The sequence below is a fragment of the Otolemur garnettii genome, unplaced genomic scaffold (genome assembly GCF_000181295.1).
Source record: "Otolemur garnettii isolate 467f Iridium unplaced genomic scaffold, OtoGar3 scaffold00023, whole genome shotgun sequence".
Taxonomy (NCBI): Eukaryota; Metazoa; Chordata; class Mammalia; order Primates; family Galagidae; genus Otolemur; species Otolemur garnettii.
The window spans coordinates 6,970,800-6,986,262 of NW_003852418.1; the positions used below are offsets into that span (position 1 = coordinate 6,970,800).

The 15,463-nt window shown below is 52.2% G+C and overlaps 1 protein-coding gene and 1 non-coding gene across 2 annotated transcripts in view; one reads left to right on the plus strand and one right to left on the minus strand.

Moving 5' to 3' along the window:
* ADA (adenosine deaminase) overlaps positions 1 to 11,335 on the minus strand; it is a 33,253-nt gene extending 21,918 nt beyond the window's left edge. The window contains exon 1 of the mRNA XM_012803804.2: positions 11,168 to 11,335. Coding sequence (XP_012659258.1) covers positions 11,168 to 11,200 — 33 coding nt within the window. The 5' untranslated portion in view covers positions 11,201 to 11,335. The remainder of the gene's footprint in view (positions 1 to 11,167) is intronic.
* Positions 3,096 to 3,202, plus strand: LOC111724490. The gene has a single exon (XR_002772785.1). It is a non-coding gene; the product is annotated as a U6 spliceosomal RNA (small nuclear RNA).
* Positions 11,336 to 15,463: the final 4,128 nt, after the last annotated feature.

Sequence of the window (15,463 nt, forward strand, 5' to 3'; positions counted from 1 at the left end):
AGGGGTAAGGAGGGAGGAAGGGGTGAGGAGGAAGGCAGGGTGAGGAGGGAGTCAGGTGAGGAGGGAAGTAGGGGTGAGGAGGGAGTCAGGTGAGAAGGAAGGCAGGGGTAAGGAGGGAGTCAGGTAAGGAGGGAGGTAGGGGTGAGGAGGGAGTCAGGTGAGAAGGAAGGCAGGGGTAAGGAGGGAGGTGGAGATGAGGAGGGGGGCAGGGGTAAGGAGGGAGGAAGGGGTGAGAAGGAAGGCAGGGTGAGGAGGGAGTCGGGTGAGGAGGGAGGTAGGGGTGAGGAGAGAGGTAAGGAGGGAGGTAGGGGTGAGAAGTAAGGCAGGGGTGAGGAGGGAGTCAAGGGTGAGGAGGGAGTCAGGTGAGGAGAGAGGTGGAGATGAGGAGGGAGGCAGGGGTGAGGAGGGAGGTAGGGGTGAAGAGGAAGGCAGGGGTGAGGAGGGAGGCAGGAAGAAACCTCCAGGTAGAGGGAACAGCATGGCAATGCCATGGGGCAGAAGGAAATTGGGCATCTGAGTGGATCGAAATATGAGTTTGGAGAAGGGAGGGGCTGTGGACTAGAGGAGCTGCAGGACAGGACCACCCAGGCAGGGCCCATGGGCCACTATCATCAGGCTGTATCCCAATACAGTTAGAGGACACTGCAGCCAAGGTCTTGAGAGAGGATAGCGGCTTGGACCAGAGTCCCGAGGTAGATAGAGGAGAAACAGGTGGATAGAAAGATGTCAAGGATAATGGTTCAATTAGGCCTGGGTGGGTAGCGATTCCCACGGTCTGAGACAGAGAGTTCCAGAAGAGGACCAAGTCCTAAAGGGCTGAGTAGAGTAGGGATGTGGGGAAGAGGCATGATTGTTTTGGTCTGGGGGTGCCTTCAAGATACCCTAATGTAAAGGGATGAGCTGATGGGCACAGGATCTAGAGCAGCAGCTCTCAACCTCTGGGTCACAACCCACAGGATCTGTATTAAAGGCAAGGGGCATTAGGAAGGGTGAGAACCACTGGTCTAGAGCCACCCTAAGTGACCCAGGCTGGGGACAGAAGCCCTGGCTGGAGATGGAAGCAGGGATATGGTGGTAACTGAAGCTTGATGAGCTCGTCTGGGTAGAGGACACAAGGCAGGTGAGAAAAGGGCCCAGGGCGAGGCCTTGAGCGGCGCCAGCACTCAGTGGCTTCATGGAGGAGGCTGAGCCTGAGGAATGGAGACCAGAGACTTCCCTGGGACCTGGAGGATGGGCTGTGCAGAGGGCTAGGGCAGTCCGTCATCAGGGACAGCAGTGGCCCACTGGGTCAGCACAGTGGGCCACACAGTGGTCCCCAAAATGCTGTATATATCCTAATCCCCCAAACCTGTTAAAATTACTTTATGTGGAAAAAGAGGTGATTATTAAAAATCTTGAGATGAAGAGTTCATCCTATATTATCTGGCTGGACAAGTAATCATACATTATAATAGAGAGCCAGAGAGTTTGAGGGACGCACAGAGGAAACAGGAGGTGACCCCAGGGGCAGAGGCTGGGGTGATGCTGCCACAAGCCAAGGAGTGGCTGGAGCACTAGAAGCTGGAAGCAGCAAGAAGTGCCCCGCCCCCAGAGTCTTCAGATGAGCGTGTCTGGCTGACACCTTGATTTTGGCCTTTTTTTTTGGCCAGGGCTGGGTTTGAACCTGCTACCTCTGGCATATGGGGCCGGCACCCTACTCCTCTGAGCCATAGGCGCCCCCTGATTTTGGACTTTTGGCCCTTAGACCTGCAAGGCACACGTCACTGTTGTTTTAAGTCACCTGGTATGTGGTGATTTTTTTTTGCAGTACCCACGGGAAACTCACACAGGCAGGCCCTGGTAGCAGGGCCTTGAAAGAGACTCTCAGCCTCGGCTTTGAGAGGTTACTAAAGCCTGGGCCACACCCCAGAATAATTAAATCAAAGCTTATGTGGGTGGGCCCTTGCATGTTTTTCTTTCTTTTTTTTAAACATGCAGTCAAGGCTGGAACCGCTGCTCTAGAGGACCTGTTCTAGAGACCCAAGGGCAGAATCCATATTAGAATACAGTAAGAAATGAGTGGGGGTAAGAAAATGGAGGAAGTCTAGGCTATTCGTTCAAGAAATTTTCCCCTAAAGGGGAACACACGGCCTGTGAGGGGCAGGAAGTGAACGTAGGTTAAGAGAATTTTGTTCTTTGGAAGGTAGGCGTGTCCGGGCATGATAAATGTTCACGGGGGTAGTCCAAGTGGAGCAAAGACGTCGTGAGAGGCTACTGAGAAGGTGGGAGGGAGGCAGAGGCCAGAGACAGGCCTAGCCTCCAACAACTCCCTGAGAGCAGGAAAATCAGGCCGTAGATCAGGGAGGGGTCACCCAGTGGCAGGGAGGGGAGGTCTGCATGGCTCCTTCCCACTAAAGCAATTAAATGCCAATGCCCCTGGTTCCCACTTCACTCTGGGACAGTGCTCAGGATGGTGATCACCCCATCTGCCCTGAGTGACAGCAAGGAGCAGAACCCCCCTGGAGACTGGGGACAGACCACCAGCATGAGTGACAGCAAGGCAAGCCTAGGTTGCTTCTTCTTAGGCCCTTCTATCTGGGGGAGTGTGTTACCACAGTGCCATGGCACCCCTCTTGCCTGGCAATGATCGGTGTGCCTTCCTGAACCTCGAGCTGCACACTGTGATGAGCTATGAAGTCAACACACAGTGGGGTGCAACTTAGAAAGTGTGTCCAAACAGATCGCTTAAAGGAGAGTTAGCCAAAAGGAGACAGAAGGAGGAAGGAACAGGACAGGCTCTGGGAAGAGCCTGGCACAGGTGAAGTGTCTGAACCAGAGGCAGGCAGGGAGTTGGTGGGGAGGAGGGAATGGGTTGGTGGGGTGAATGAGGCACGGGGAGGGGCCGGGGACACTGCAGAGGCCACAGTAAAGGGTTTTCCACCCAGTGGTGTCTATACAGGAGCCCTCTTTTAAAAGGCCTTCCCAGGGCGGGTGCAGTAGCTCACGCCTGTTATCCCAGCACTCTGGGAGGCCAAGGTGGGCAGATCGCCCGAGCTCACAGGTTCGAGACCAGCCAGAGCAAGAGCAAGACCTTGTTTCTATAAATAGCCTGGCAGGTGCTCGCTTCAGCAGCACATATACTAAAATTGGAACAATACAGAGAAGATTAGCATGGCACCTGTGCAAGGGTGACACGCAAATTTGTGAAGTGTTCCATATTTAAAAAAAAAAAAATAGCCAGGCGGTTCAGCACCCTAGCTCAGTGGTTAGGGCGCCGGCCACATACACCAGGGCTGGTGGGTTCAAACCTGGTTCAGGCCAGCTAAACACAATGACAATTGCAACAAGAAATAGCCAGGTGGCTAGGCACCTGTGGCTCAAGTGGCTAAGGCGCCAGCCACATACACCTGGGCAGGCGAGTTGGAATCCAGCCTAGGCCCAACAATGACGGCTGTAACCAAAAAATAGCCGGGCATTTGGTGGGTGCCTGTGGTCCCAGCTACTTGGGAGGCTGAGGCAGGAGCCTCGCTTGAGCCCAGGAGTTGGAGGTTGCTGGGAGCTCTGATGCCACAGCACTCTACCCAGGGGGACAGCTTGAGGCTCTGTCTCAAAAAAAAAAAAAAAAAGAAAGAAATAGCCAGGTGTTGTGGTGGGCGCCTGTAGTCCCAGCTACTTGGGAGGCTGAGGCAAGAGGATAGCTTAAGCCCAAGAGTTTGAGGTTACTGTGAGCTGTGATACCATGGCACTGTACTAAGGGCAACAAAGTGAGACTCTTGTCTCAAAAAAAAAAAGAATAAAATAAAATAAAAATTAAAAATAAATAAATAAGTTAAGGCCTTCCCTGGCTGTTGGGACTGGTGTTGTTACACTACCCCAGCAGTTCAGATGATCAGATGAGAGGCGAAAAACTCAAGTAACTCTGGGGAAGCACCTGCAGTTCAGATGATCAGATGAGAGGCGAAAAACTCAAGTAACTCTGGGGAAGCACCTCTTGCAGCCTGGGACGCAGCTCAATGAGCAGGAGCCACACCATGAGGGCTTCAGGGGGTCTGGCAGGGTGCTCCTGGCGTGCCACCCACCATGACTGCAGGTCTCATCCCTCCCTCTGGCTATCTGGGAAACTGCCAGACAATTTCAGGAGAGGAGCAGAGGCAGCCCCTCCACAGGCGGCCTTCCCACTGCACTTTCCAGAAAACAGCAGCAACCGTGGAGAAGTCTATCAGCCTACCCCAGGCGACAATGGTGTGGGGACCCTGATCTCCTGGTCCCATTTGGGGAAGTATGGCAGTGGCCTCTAACTTTTGAGTATCTGTTGCATGCTAGACCACCTACATGCATTATCTTTTTTTTTTTTTGAAAAAGTAAAGTTTAGTTAAAAAAATCACATGCACAAGACAACTTCTCATTCACTTTAAGCTCTTTCACTGGGACTTTTACAGGCTAGTCAGTTTCCCACTGAGTCCAGATCAGCTAAAGATGCACCCTCAGGAGAAAGGGAGCCAGCTTCTCCTTATCAGGAGAACAATAGCATATATTACTCAGGCTTGACCAATGTCCACAATCTGAGTGACTAAGCATCAAGGTCGGCTTTCCTTGAGGTTCAGAAGGCCAGTTTCTTTATGCAGGTCTACATGCATTATCTTATTTCATCCTTAAAACCAGTAAGGAATGGGGCAGTGCCTGTAGCTCAAAGGAGTAGGGCGCTGGCCCCATATACCAGAGGTGTTGGCTTCAAACCCAGCCCCGGCCAAAAACTGTAAAAAAATAAAATACAATGACACCACCATTAAAAAAAAAAAAAAAAAAACAGTAAGGAAGGGATTTCACTCCCATTTTACAGGCGAGAAAACTGAGGCTCAAAGAAGTATCCAAAGACATAGTGAGTGATGGAGTCAGAATTTGAACCCAGGTATGAGTCTCCAACTCCTCACCAGTATGCTATATGGCCTCTATGGGCCCAGTCTCAGATACCAATACCACAGTAATAGCAATGATATCATAAAAGCAGCTACCTACCATATAGGACCCTTCACCTTATTAAATCTTAGCTCCTGCTATACATACAGTAGTCCCTGTTGAAATGGGGAAATGACTTGCCAAGCTAAGCTCGGAGAAGTTCGGTGACCTGCTCAGGGTTATACAGATCAATAGCAGCAGACCGAGGCTGAAACTCAAGTCTCTTCACCTCTATGCCCAAGTGCTACCCACAGCCCACACTCCCTTGCTGCCCTTGCACCAGGCCTCTGCCTGGTCTCCTGATCTCTCCGAGAGGAGTCTCATGTCCCCTTCCCACAGCATGCACCCTCCATGGGCTGACTGAAAGCTGCCCAGCCTCTCCTGAACAACAGGAAATTCTCCCAGAGCTGACCTAAACAGGAAGCATCCTCAGTTAGCAGCAAGTATTTACTAAGCACTGACTCTGCACCAGGTGCCATGGGGACACTGCAGAGACACTCTAAGTTCTTGTTCTTAAGAGACACCAGTCAGACAGGTCAGGTCTGGGGAGGTGCGTCACTCACCCAAGGATGGACCGTGTGTCAGCGGCAGAGCAGGGATGAAGACCCAGGTCTTGAACTCTGGGCCAGATACTCCCAGATCTGACTCATGTCCCCAGTGGCTGGAGGGTAGCCGGGCTGTCTACCTCCAAGGGGAATCCAGTCAGATTCCTTCTCCCGGGACTCACCAGGCAGCCCCCAAACACATCGCTCTATTTTGTTTTCTCCCCACTACTTTTGCTCATGTATTTAACATGTCTGTCTCTCCCAGGAGTTATTTCCTGAGAAAAGGGACCTTGACTGTGTCTTCAGTGTCCAGCACAGCACCTGGTGTGGCACAACGCGCTTGGTCTGTCTGCAAGGCTGAGTCCCCTCCCTGCTACAAGGAAGGGGCTGACATCCCCACCTTGGGCCTGACAGGGAACCCAGAAAAGGGCAGAGTGGCCAGGGCTGCCTGACAATTCCCTCGGAGTCTGAACACTGCAGCCCGGACCAAGATGACCCACAGGTGCTCACTGCCAGCCAGATGTCCCTCCCTCCCTAGCCCTGCTCCTGGGGTGCCTCATGCTACCATGGCCAAAGCCCTGGCTGACAAACTGTTTCAGCCCCTACAGGTATCCCCCTGTGCTCAGCCACATCGGGGCTTTTGCAACTCCAAGGTACAGAGTGGAAGGGGCTGAGCAGTGCTTCCTGCTGACTTAGGGCCTGACAGAGTTCTCTGCTCAGTGGGGTTCCCTAGTGGTTTCTCAGAAGGTGAGGTGTGTCCTCCACTGCGGAGCAGCAGCCTAGGAACACCGCATAACGATCCCAAATTTATAGGCAATCAATATGACTGAGGTTCAAGGAGTTTGAAGAGCTTGCCTTGAGTCACCAAAGACTAGCGAGTGTCACAGACTAGTGAGTGCCACCACAGGAAGCAGTTTGACACTAAAGCCAGAGGTTTCAAGTGTTGCAACACACTCCCTTCATCCTGCAAATCAAGGTGCTAAGTCAATGGTGGCAATGTCTAAGCAGGATGATTTATAGCCATGGTAATAATGATGCTGATCATTTATAACCAGGGCAATAATGATGCTGATCAACAGCTGCTATCACTGGTGTGCCCACTCTGAGCCAGGCCTGCACCTGGTGTTTGTGAGATGGGTATGCGATAATCCCCATTTTAAGGAAGGGAAATTGAGGCACAGCGAAGCTAAGTAATTCATTCAAGTTCCCCCCATTGGCAAGTGGGAGATCAGAGTTCAGACCCAGACAGCCTGGCCCCAGCCAGTGTCCAAGTTCAAATCCCTCAGCCATTCTACCTTCCTGGTCACCATGAGCACAGAGGTTATGCCTCTCCCCACCCCCCACCTGGTCTGGGGCCTCAGAACATTAAGGGGTGAGGATGAGCCTGCCCCCAACATCTTGAGTAAACATAGATTCAAACCTAACTCTGGGACCCCTGGGCTGCTCTTCTCTCCTGTCAAAAGCTAGACTGCAGTCCAGCCTTCTCCAGGGGGAATCATAAGGACACCCTGAGGATACCTGGACAAGTGGACAAGTCTCTCCCAGCTCACAGCGCCCCCTCCCACTCACATCAAGAGCACCCTGAGGTTGGGTATGGAATCAGGATGCTGGCTGGCCTCCACTGCCTCACTGTCTGACTACAGACCACTTCCCCAGATTCTTGCTTTCTTTTCTGACCAGCAAAAGGCTTCAATGAAACCCAATCTCCTTCATGTCCCCTCCCCCTAACTGCCACGTGAGTCAAAATGGGGAAGGCAGGCTCTTCCCAGGGGTATCTTTGTTTTAACAGGTGGCTCTGTAACTGAAATGTACTGAAACCCCTAAGAAGTGCCATCAGTGGGCTTTGTGTCAGGGAGACAAAAGAGAGAGATTCTGCAGGTGGAGAGGCATCTGGAGTCCCCCAAAGGCCCCCAGGAAGGGAACACACCCCTGAGGGCCTGCCCTGCTGGTGCCAGCCAGGCACTGTACAAGGACCGGTCAGCATATCAGTTTCTCCTAAGTACCCATGGCATTGGTTTTATCATCCCATTTTACAGAGGAGGAAACTGAGGTTGTCTACTCCAGGTATAGCTACTAAGTGTCAAGGCAGGGATTCAACTCCAGCCTGTCAGAAGCCCAAGGCTGACACACCAGCTCACCCACATTGCCACCCTGATCCTAAATCTTCCCTCCACACTGCCCCCCCCTTTTTGCACAAAGTGGGAATCATGAATTATTAATAACATAGCAGTTAACAGCAGCTACTTCAGTTTTAGGTAGATCTGGGCTCAGGTCTAGCTCTGCTGCTTTTTGGCTGTGTGATTTTAGCAAGTTCCTTCCCCTCTCTGAGCCTCAGTTTCCTTTTACATAAACAAAGATAATAACAAGACCTACCTCAGAGAGCTGTTGAGAGCAAGAAATGAGTCATACTGCAAAGCAGTTAGAACAGCCCCTCATGCATAGCAAACATTCAAATATGAGGAGAAAGTACATTGGTGATTTAGCCCCAGTCCCCCTCTGCATCAGGAAGGGACAGTTTAGAGACTGTGCTGTACCGGCCTGGGCCAGTGCACTTGCCAGTCTACAGGTTCAAGGCTCTCAGATTTTGTGTAGCCTTGGGCAAGTCCTTTCACCTCATTAAGCCTCAGTTTCTTCATCTATAAATGGGGATGAAAACATCTGCCTTGTTGAGTCACCCAGAGGATTCTGTGAGATGAATCTTTGAAGGTGCCTGGTCCCCATGACTGCTAAAAGGATAGCCACTGTTAGCTGGTGTTATTCTATCAACAGGCATGTGATCAACATTGCCCTCTGGGACGCAGAATGACATGGCAATAGTGCCTGAGCAGGCAGAGACTCGCCATAAGGGCCACACCTCTACCCTTTTCCACTCCTCCGGTGCGGGTGCTCAGGAAGAATGCTGAATGACACTGTCAAACCAGGTGGGCAGCCACATGGGGCCTGGCAGCCCTAAATGTGTCCATGGACCAGTAGCATTAGTGTCACTAGCAAGCCTAACATACAAGTGCATCATCTTGGCTGGACGTGGTGGCTCATGCCTCTAATCCCAGCACTCTGGGAGGCCGAGGTGGGTGCATTGCCTAAGTTCACAGGTTTGAGACCTGCCTGAGCAAGAGCAAGACCTTATCTCTTAAAATAGCCGGGCATTGTGGCGGGTGCCTGTAGTCCCAGCTACTCGGGAGGCTGAGGCAAGAGAATCACTTAAGCCCAAGAGTTTGAGGTTGCTGTGAGCTGTGACATCACAACACTCTACCTGTCTCAAAAAAAAAAAAAAAAAGTAAGAAAGAAAGAAATGTAGTGTCTGGAGCCCCACGTGGGCCTCCTAAATCAGGGTGAACATTAAAAGTCAGGTGATTGGAATGCAGTTTGAAAAATCTCGCCCTACTCTGCCTTGGTAATGCTGGCCCAGCTCTGGGCCTCAGCTGGGGACATGCTGAAGGCCATGAAAGAGGCTCTTGTCCCAGAGAGCCTGCATCTGAGGTACCAGTGCCTCACCCCCAAAGGTTCTGCAGAGATGGTTTAGAAAGATGCTTAGGAACATGGAATTTTGAAGCCAGCCTCTCCTGGGCTCAAACCCCAAACTGGCCACTTCCTAGCTGTGTGATCTTGGGGCTAGTTAACCTCCTAGCGCCTGCTTTTCCATCTATCAAATGGAGATGACACCAGCTACCTCACAGAGACATCACCAGGATCAAACGAATTAATGCAAGTAACGTGTTTAGAATGGTGCCTGGTGCGGAACAGCAACACACAGAAAGCTTCAACTGGCCATACTATAGTTGTTATCTGTCGCACCCATAGAAAAGCAAGGAGCTGCCTCGGTCACAGTGGCTCTAAGATTCACACTCCTTCCTGCTTCTCCTGCCAGCTCAGGCAAGTTCTGTCCTCACAATCTGAGATTTGTCACACCACAATCCCATGGCAGGTGACACAATCACATGGCAGGTGACACTCTACTTTCACTCTCAAGCATCACCTTTTTGGTTTCAGACACCCACATAAGCAGGTGGAACCCCATTCCCCAGGCACGGAAACTGAGGCCCAGAGGGGAGAAATGACCTGCCAGTTTGAGTCAGTTGAGAGGACTGGGCAAGGCCAAAAAAATAGGGATAATAATATTAGTCTCTCCCTCATTGGGCTGTTATAAAAGATTGCGATTATCAAATGAGAGCATGTAGCAAGTGTTAACTCCCATCTCAACTCCCAGTGAAGGGGCTTTGCCTCCAGCCTTAGGATTCACGTCAGGTTCCCAGCCCAAGGGTAGTGGGAATCCTGAGCAATAAAATGGGGGGGGCGGGGGGAGGCAGGGACAAGATTTCAAAGGAAGGGCCAGGCCTGTGACTCATGCCTGTAATCCTAGTACTCTGGAAGATCAAGGCAGGTGGATTGCCTGAGCTCACAGTTTTGAGACCAGCCTCAGCAAGAGTGAGACTCTGTCTCTAAAAATAGCCAGGTGTTGTGGCAAGTCCCTGTAGTCTCAGGTGCTTGGGAGGCTAAGGCAAGAGGATCACTTCAGCCCAAGAGTTGGAGGTTGCTGTGAGCTGTGACGCTATAACACTCTACTGAGGGCAACTAAGTCTCTTTTTTGAGTCTTTTTTGACTCTGTCTCAAAAAAAAAAAAGAGAGACTTCAAAGGAAAGAGGCACTAAGCATGGGACATGGGCATCCAGACACAATGTGAGGAGGCAGGGGACAAGGGAGGGCTGCCTCTGCACTCCTGACCTCTAGAAGGAGTCGTTGAGCACTGTCCGTGGTGAGGGTCTGAGGTGATAGCGGCAGACCATACACCCTCAGAAGGCAGGTGGGTAGGGAGCGCTGACTCTCACCATGTGATCTCTTGCCCTCTCTCTTCTTTCTCACACACACTCACCGGATTTTATCAATCCTTTTATGATGTATGCGGTCATCTCTCCTGCTTCTCAGAGAGAGAAGTTGGGGCTAATTGTGGCTGAGTCTTCCTCTCCATCCCCAGCCTCATCCCTTACTGGCTGATTATCAGGCTTATGGAATTTCTGGGCCTCTCCACCCCCAAGCTGGCCAGGAGGACAGCCCTGGCCCCATGGTTCCCCAGACGCTGCACTGGTGGGTGAGAAACTAGGGCCACTGGCTGTGCTTGGCCCTAAGGGAACACTGCTAGGGCCAAGTCCCAGGGCCCAACCAGTCCTTTGCTCCAGCAAAAGGGGCTTCCCTGCAGTCCTCCTCCCCTTTCTGACAGGACCCACGGTTCTTCCCACAGGCACATCCATGTGCCTGGGCTCCTTGGCGCTCACCATCACCAGGTTGGAGCATAAAGCTCCTTCCATTCACTGAATACTCAGTATGCGCGGGGCACACCAGGTGTCTATGGGACTTGGACATCTGGCCTCGCACTATGGCGGAGGCTCAGAGAGGTCGGGACCCCTGCCTAAGCTCACACGGTAGCTCAGCGCTGGCAGTGTCAGGAAGCAGAAGGCATGTCAGGGGCAGAAGCAGAACCCGGAGGCCTCTGGACTGGAAACCGACTCCTTCTCATTGTCCCTTGTTAGACAGCCTGGAGGCTGCCCGAGACCCGAACAGAGGGAAGAAAGCTCCTTCCTGCAGGAGCCCGCGATCAATCCCCGGGTTTGGACCCCCAGGGTTGTTTCCCCCTGACCCCCTCAGGTAGACCCAGAGCTGGAACCCGGCCCGGAGCCCCCGCCCGCGCTCACTTTGGGTTTGTCGAAGGCGGGCGTCTGGGCCATGGTGCTCGCGTGCGCTCTGGCGCTGCTGCTGAATCTAGGTGGGTCTCTGCCTGGCCGGTGGCGGGTCCGCTTTCCCTGGAAAGCTAGGTGGCCACGGCCCGCCAAGCTCTTCTTAACTGGGGTGGGCCCCGCCTCCCGCCCGCCCACCGGCCCGCCCCGGAGCCCCCGCCCCGCCCACCGCTGACCGGTCCGGGCCGCGCATTTCCTGGAGTTCCGGACCTGGGAACCCGGCGGGCCGCGGCGGAGCAGCCATCTCCCGTCCCGGGACACGCGATGGGTCGCGCCTGGGGCTCGCGTCCCAGCCGCCTCTCCGGGCTGTACCTCCTCCCGGCCCCAGCAGCAACTTTCAAGCGTCCCCTGCCGTCTCGGCTCTTCCTGCGTGCCAGGCCCCATCGTGAGCCTCGCGGGGCTTGCGTTCTGCCGAGCTGCAGGAACGCTCGTCGTAGGATCACACAACTTAAGTGCATAATTAGACAGCTTTAATGGGAAGCCAGCTGCAGGACCTGCAGGAGTACACCAGGTGAAAGAGGGCTGGGGTGGGTGGGGTGGCGGAGAAACAGGCAGCTCTAGTGGAAATGACAATCAGTGTGAGAGACCCCACGGAACCCGGCAAGACAAGAGGCCAGGTGGCTGGAGCCCAGGTGGTATATGGAGATACGCGATAGAATGGTTGTTATTTTGAGCCACTGTGTTTCGGGGAGAAGATGGTCCGGCCGCAATAGATACCAGCAACGCTGGCTCCTACCTGCTTCTGCCCTCAGCCGGCACTTAGTTTTTTCCATCCTAGACTACCAAAGCTCGGCTCTCCAAGTAGGTCAAACACAAAGCTGGACTGTGTGCTGCAGTTCTGTCCACCCCTGCGGGCACCCGCCACCCTTCTGAAGGCAGCCTTGCTGCGAGCTGTGCCCAGTGACACCAATGGGCTCTCCTCCTCTGGCTGCTGGCTGGGTTTAGTAGAAAGGGGCGCTGGCAGGAGATCAGAAGACTAGAGGAGGGAAAGGTCAGGATGGCTCCCTGTCTGCCTCCCTCCACAGTCACTGGCTTCACTTTGTCTCTATGGAGGCCAAGGTCTGAGCAGTCCTTCTGGCTGCCCTCTCCATACCATCCCTTATCCAGGTTCCCCCTTCCTCTTCCTATTTTTTCTTCTCTTCTTGTCTTCCCCTCCCTCTCTTCCTTTTCCTTTCTGTCATCTATTTTTCCTGTCTTCCCTTTTCTCTCCTCTTTCTTTCAGACAGGGCTTACTCTGTCATCTAGGCTAAAGTGCAGTGGTGTGATCATAGCTCACAGAAATCTCAAACTCCTGGGCTCAAGCTATCTTCCTGCCTCAGCCACCCAGGTAGTGGGGACTACAGGTATGTGCCACCACACCCAGCTAATGCCTCTTTCTTGAAAGGCAATGGCTCATTTTGTCACCAGCCCCAGATACTGTGCCACTCTTTGTTGCATTCCTCAAACTGATCTCTTACTTAGCAGCAGAGCCTCAGACAAAGGTTTTGAGCACATGTAGTTTATTTGGGAAGAGATCTCAGGAACATGGGAAAGGATGAGTGCAGAAATGAGACAGGGAAGTGAAAAAAGCCTACAGGGGCATGTCGCCACCCTGGGCACCTGGGGCTCAGTCCCTCTAGGATGCTTCTGTTCTCCTGGGCGGTCACAGAGAATATGTCACAGAGTTAACCTAACTGAGGAAGGAACCTGGGGGATTCATCTACTCACTCCCCTTTGACAATGCTGCCAGAACATTAACTTCCTGGCACTCTTAGTTTTCTTTGTTGTTGTTGTTTGTTTCTTTGATTTTTTGAGACAGAGTTTCGCTTGTCGCCCTTGGTAAAGTGCCATGGCATCACAGCTCACAGCAACTTCTAACTCTTGGGCTCAAGTGATTCTCTTGCCTTAGTCTCCTGAGTAGCTGGGACTACAGGCGCCCACCACAACGCCCAGCTATTTTTAGAGATAGGGGTCTCGATCTGGCTCAGGCCGGTCTTGAACCTGTGAGCTCAGGCAATCTACTTGCCTCCGCCTCCCAGAGTGCTGAGATTAAGGCATGAGCCACCGGCCTGGCCCCCCCCCCCCCAGCGCTCTTACTTTGTTCAACATAACTAGCTAAGCTTGCTCTCCTGGCTCTACCTATGGCAGAGAGAGAGAGAGAGAGGAAGGGAGAGAGACTGACTTAAGGTATTAGCATTGCCATTGCCATGTAGAGGTGGTGCTGGGGGACAATGGACAGGACTCTGCGAGCTACACCTACCCACACCTCTGTAAATCCTTTATTAAACTCTCCTCCATTACTCAGTCTGAGTATGTCCCCTGGTTCCTGCTGAGACCCTGGGTGAGACAAACTGGTCTTGAGCTTCTCCACAGCAACACATAGTAAGCCTGTGTCTACAGGATAGAGATGCCTTCCCCAGAATTTATTATCCACACAGCACAGCATTCATGTATCAAGACAGCAGAGATACATTCTCAAACCTGCAGGGATTCGAACATTCACATAGTTTTCCAGAAAACTGTAGTCCAAGCTCTGAGTGTAGCCAACAATAACGATGAAGGAAACAGAATTAATGAATCCCAATCTGAAAACATGCTAGTCAGGAGGATTATCTGCAATTAAACAAAGAGTTAAATTGTAACATTGATGTTGGTAACTTAGTACTATAGCAACAAATGCAACTGTTTACATTGAGAAGAGAAAAAGCTACATGATAAAAAAAGGAGGGCTTCCAAGGTAACCCTAGCTACTCTAACACAGAAAATGTTACAAATACATGGCGAACATGTTAGATACAGAATTCTTTTTTTTTTTTTTTGAGACAGAGTTTCAAGTTGTCTCCCCGGGTAGAGTGCAGTGGGGGTCATGTGGGGTCACATGGCTTCACAGATCACAGCAACCTCTAACTCTTGTACTTAAGTGATTCTCTTGCCTCAGCCTCCCAAGTAGCTGGGACTACAGGCGCCCACCACAATGTCCAGCTATTTTTTTGTGTTGTTGTTGTTACAGCCATCATTGTTGTTTAGCGGGCCCTGGCTGGATTCGAACCCGCCAGCTCAGGTGTATGTGGCTGGTGCCTTAGCCGCTTGAGCCACAGGCACCAAGCCAACTCGGCTCTTTTTCTGTTGCAGTTGTCGTTGTTGCTTTAGCTGGCCTGGGTCAGATTCAAACCCACCAGCCTCAGTGTACGTGGCTGGAGCCCTGGCCACTGAACTAGTGGTGCTGCCAGAGTTCTTGATTTTTTTAAAAGTTCTGAGTGGGCTGGACACAGTGGCTCCTGCCTGTAATCCTAGCACTCTGGGAGGGTGAGGAGGGTGGATAGCTTGAGCTCATGAGTTCAAGACTAGCCTGAGCGAAAGCGAGACCCCTGTCTCTACTAAAAGTAGAGAAACTGAGGCAAGAGGATCTCTTGAGCCCAAGTGTTGGAGGTTGCAGTGAGCTATGACACCATGGCACTCTACCTAGGGCAACAGCTTGAGACTGTCTCACACACACACACACAAAAATAGTTCTGAGTGGACAGCTCTCTCCACTCTGTCCTTCTGGTACTCAGGCTGAGCCTACACCATGTGGGTCTCGAGGTTGCCCTAAGTGTTGCCTTGATTCCTGCCGGTCAAAAGGCAAAGAAAGAATTAAGAATTGTTTGGGGCTTGGGCAGGGACAGGCCCAGAAGTTCCACCCATTATCGCTTCAGCCCACTACTAGCTTCTTCATGCGGTCACACTGAATTGCAGGGGGCCTAGGAAATGTAGTTCAGCAGCAGCTATTAGTCTCTGTGGGCCGAGAATGCGTCCTCCTGGAGGAAGTCCTTTTGCTTCCCTTCCCACAAAATGAAGTCCTGTCATCTTTCTTCAAGAACCACGAGACCTTATCTAACTTACCGGTCACGTGGACGGGTTCAAGTTCTCTCTGAATCTCCAGCCCTAGCCCAGGGCCTGGTGGAGATCAGAAACTTGCTATGTGTTGAGGGAATGATGGCAAGTAAGTGGGCACATTAGGTCATTGTCCCGAAGGTCCTGGGATGTATGGGAAGCCTTTGCATAAGCAGGGCCTCTGCACAGTGCGCAGGCTGCCTTGGGCCAAGGGAGGGCAAGTTGACACCTAAGGGCAAAGATTTCCAGACCTAGACAAATGAATCCCTCCCCACCACATGCTTCTACAAAATGTGTCGTGACAAGACTGCTATTTAATGAGCACCTGTTAGGTGCCTCCTCCTGGAGAAGAGATCGCACACGTGATCTCATGTAGCCCTCCTGGCAGCCCCATGAGGAGGC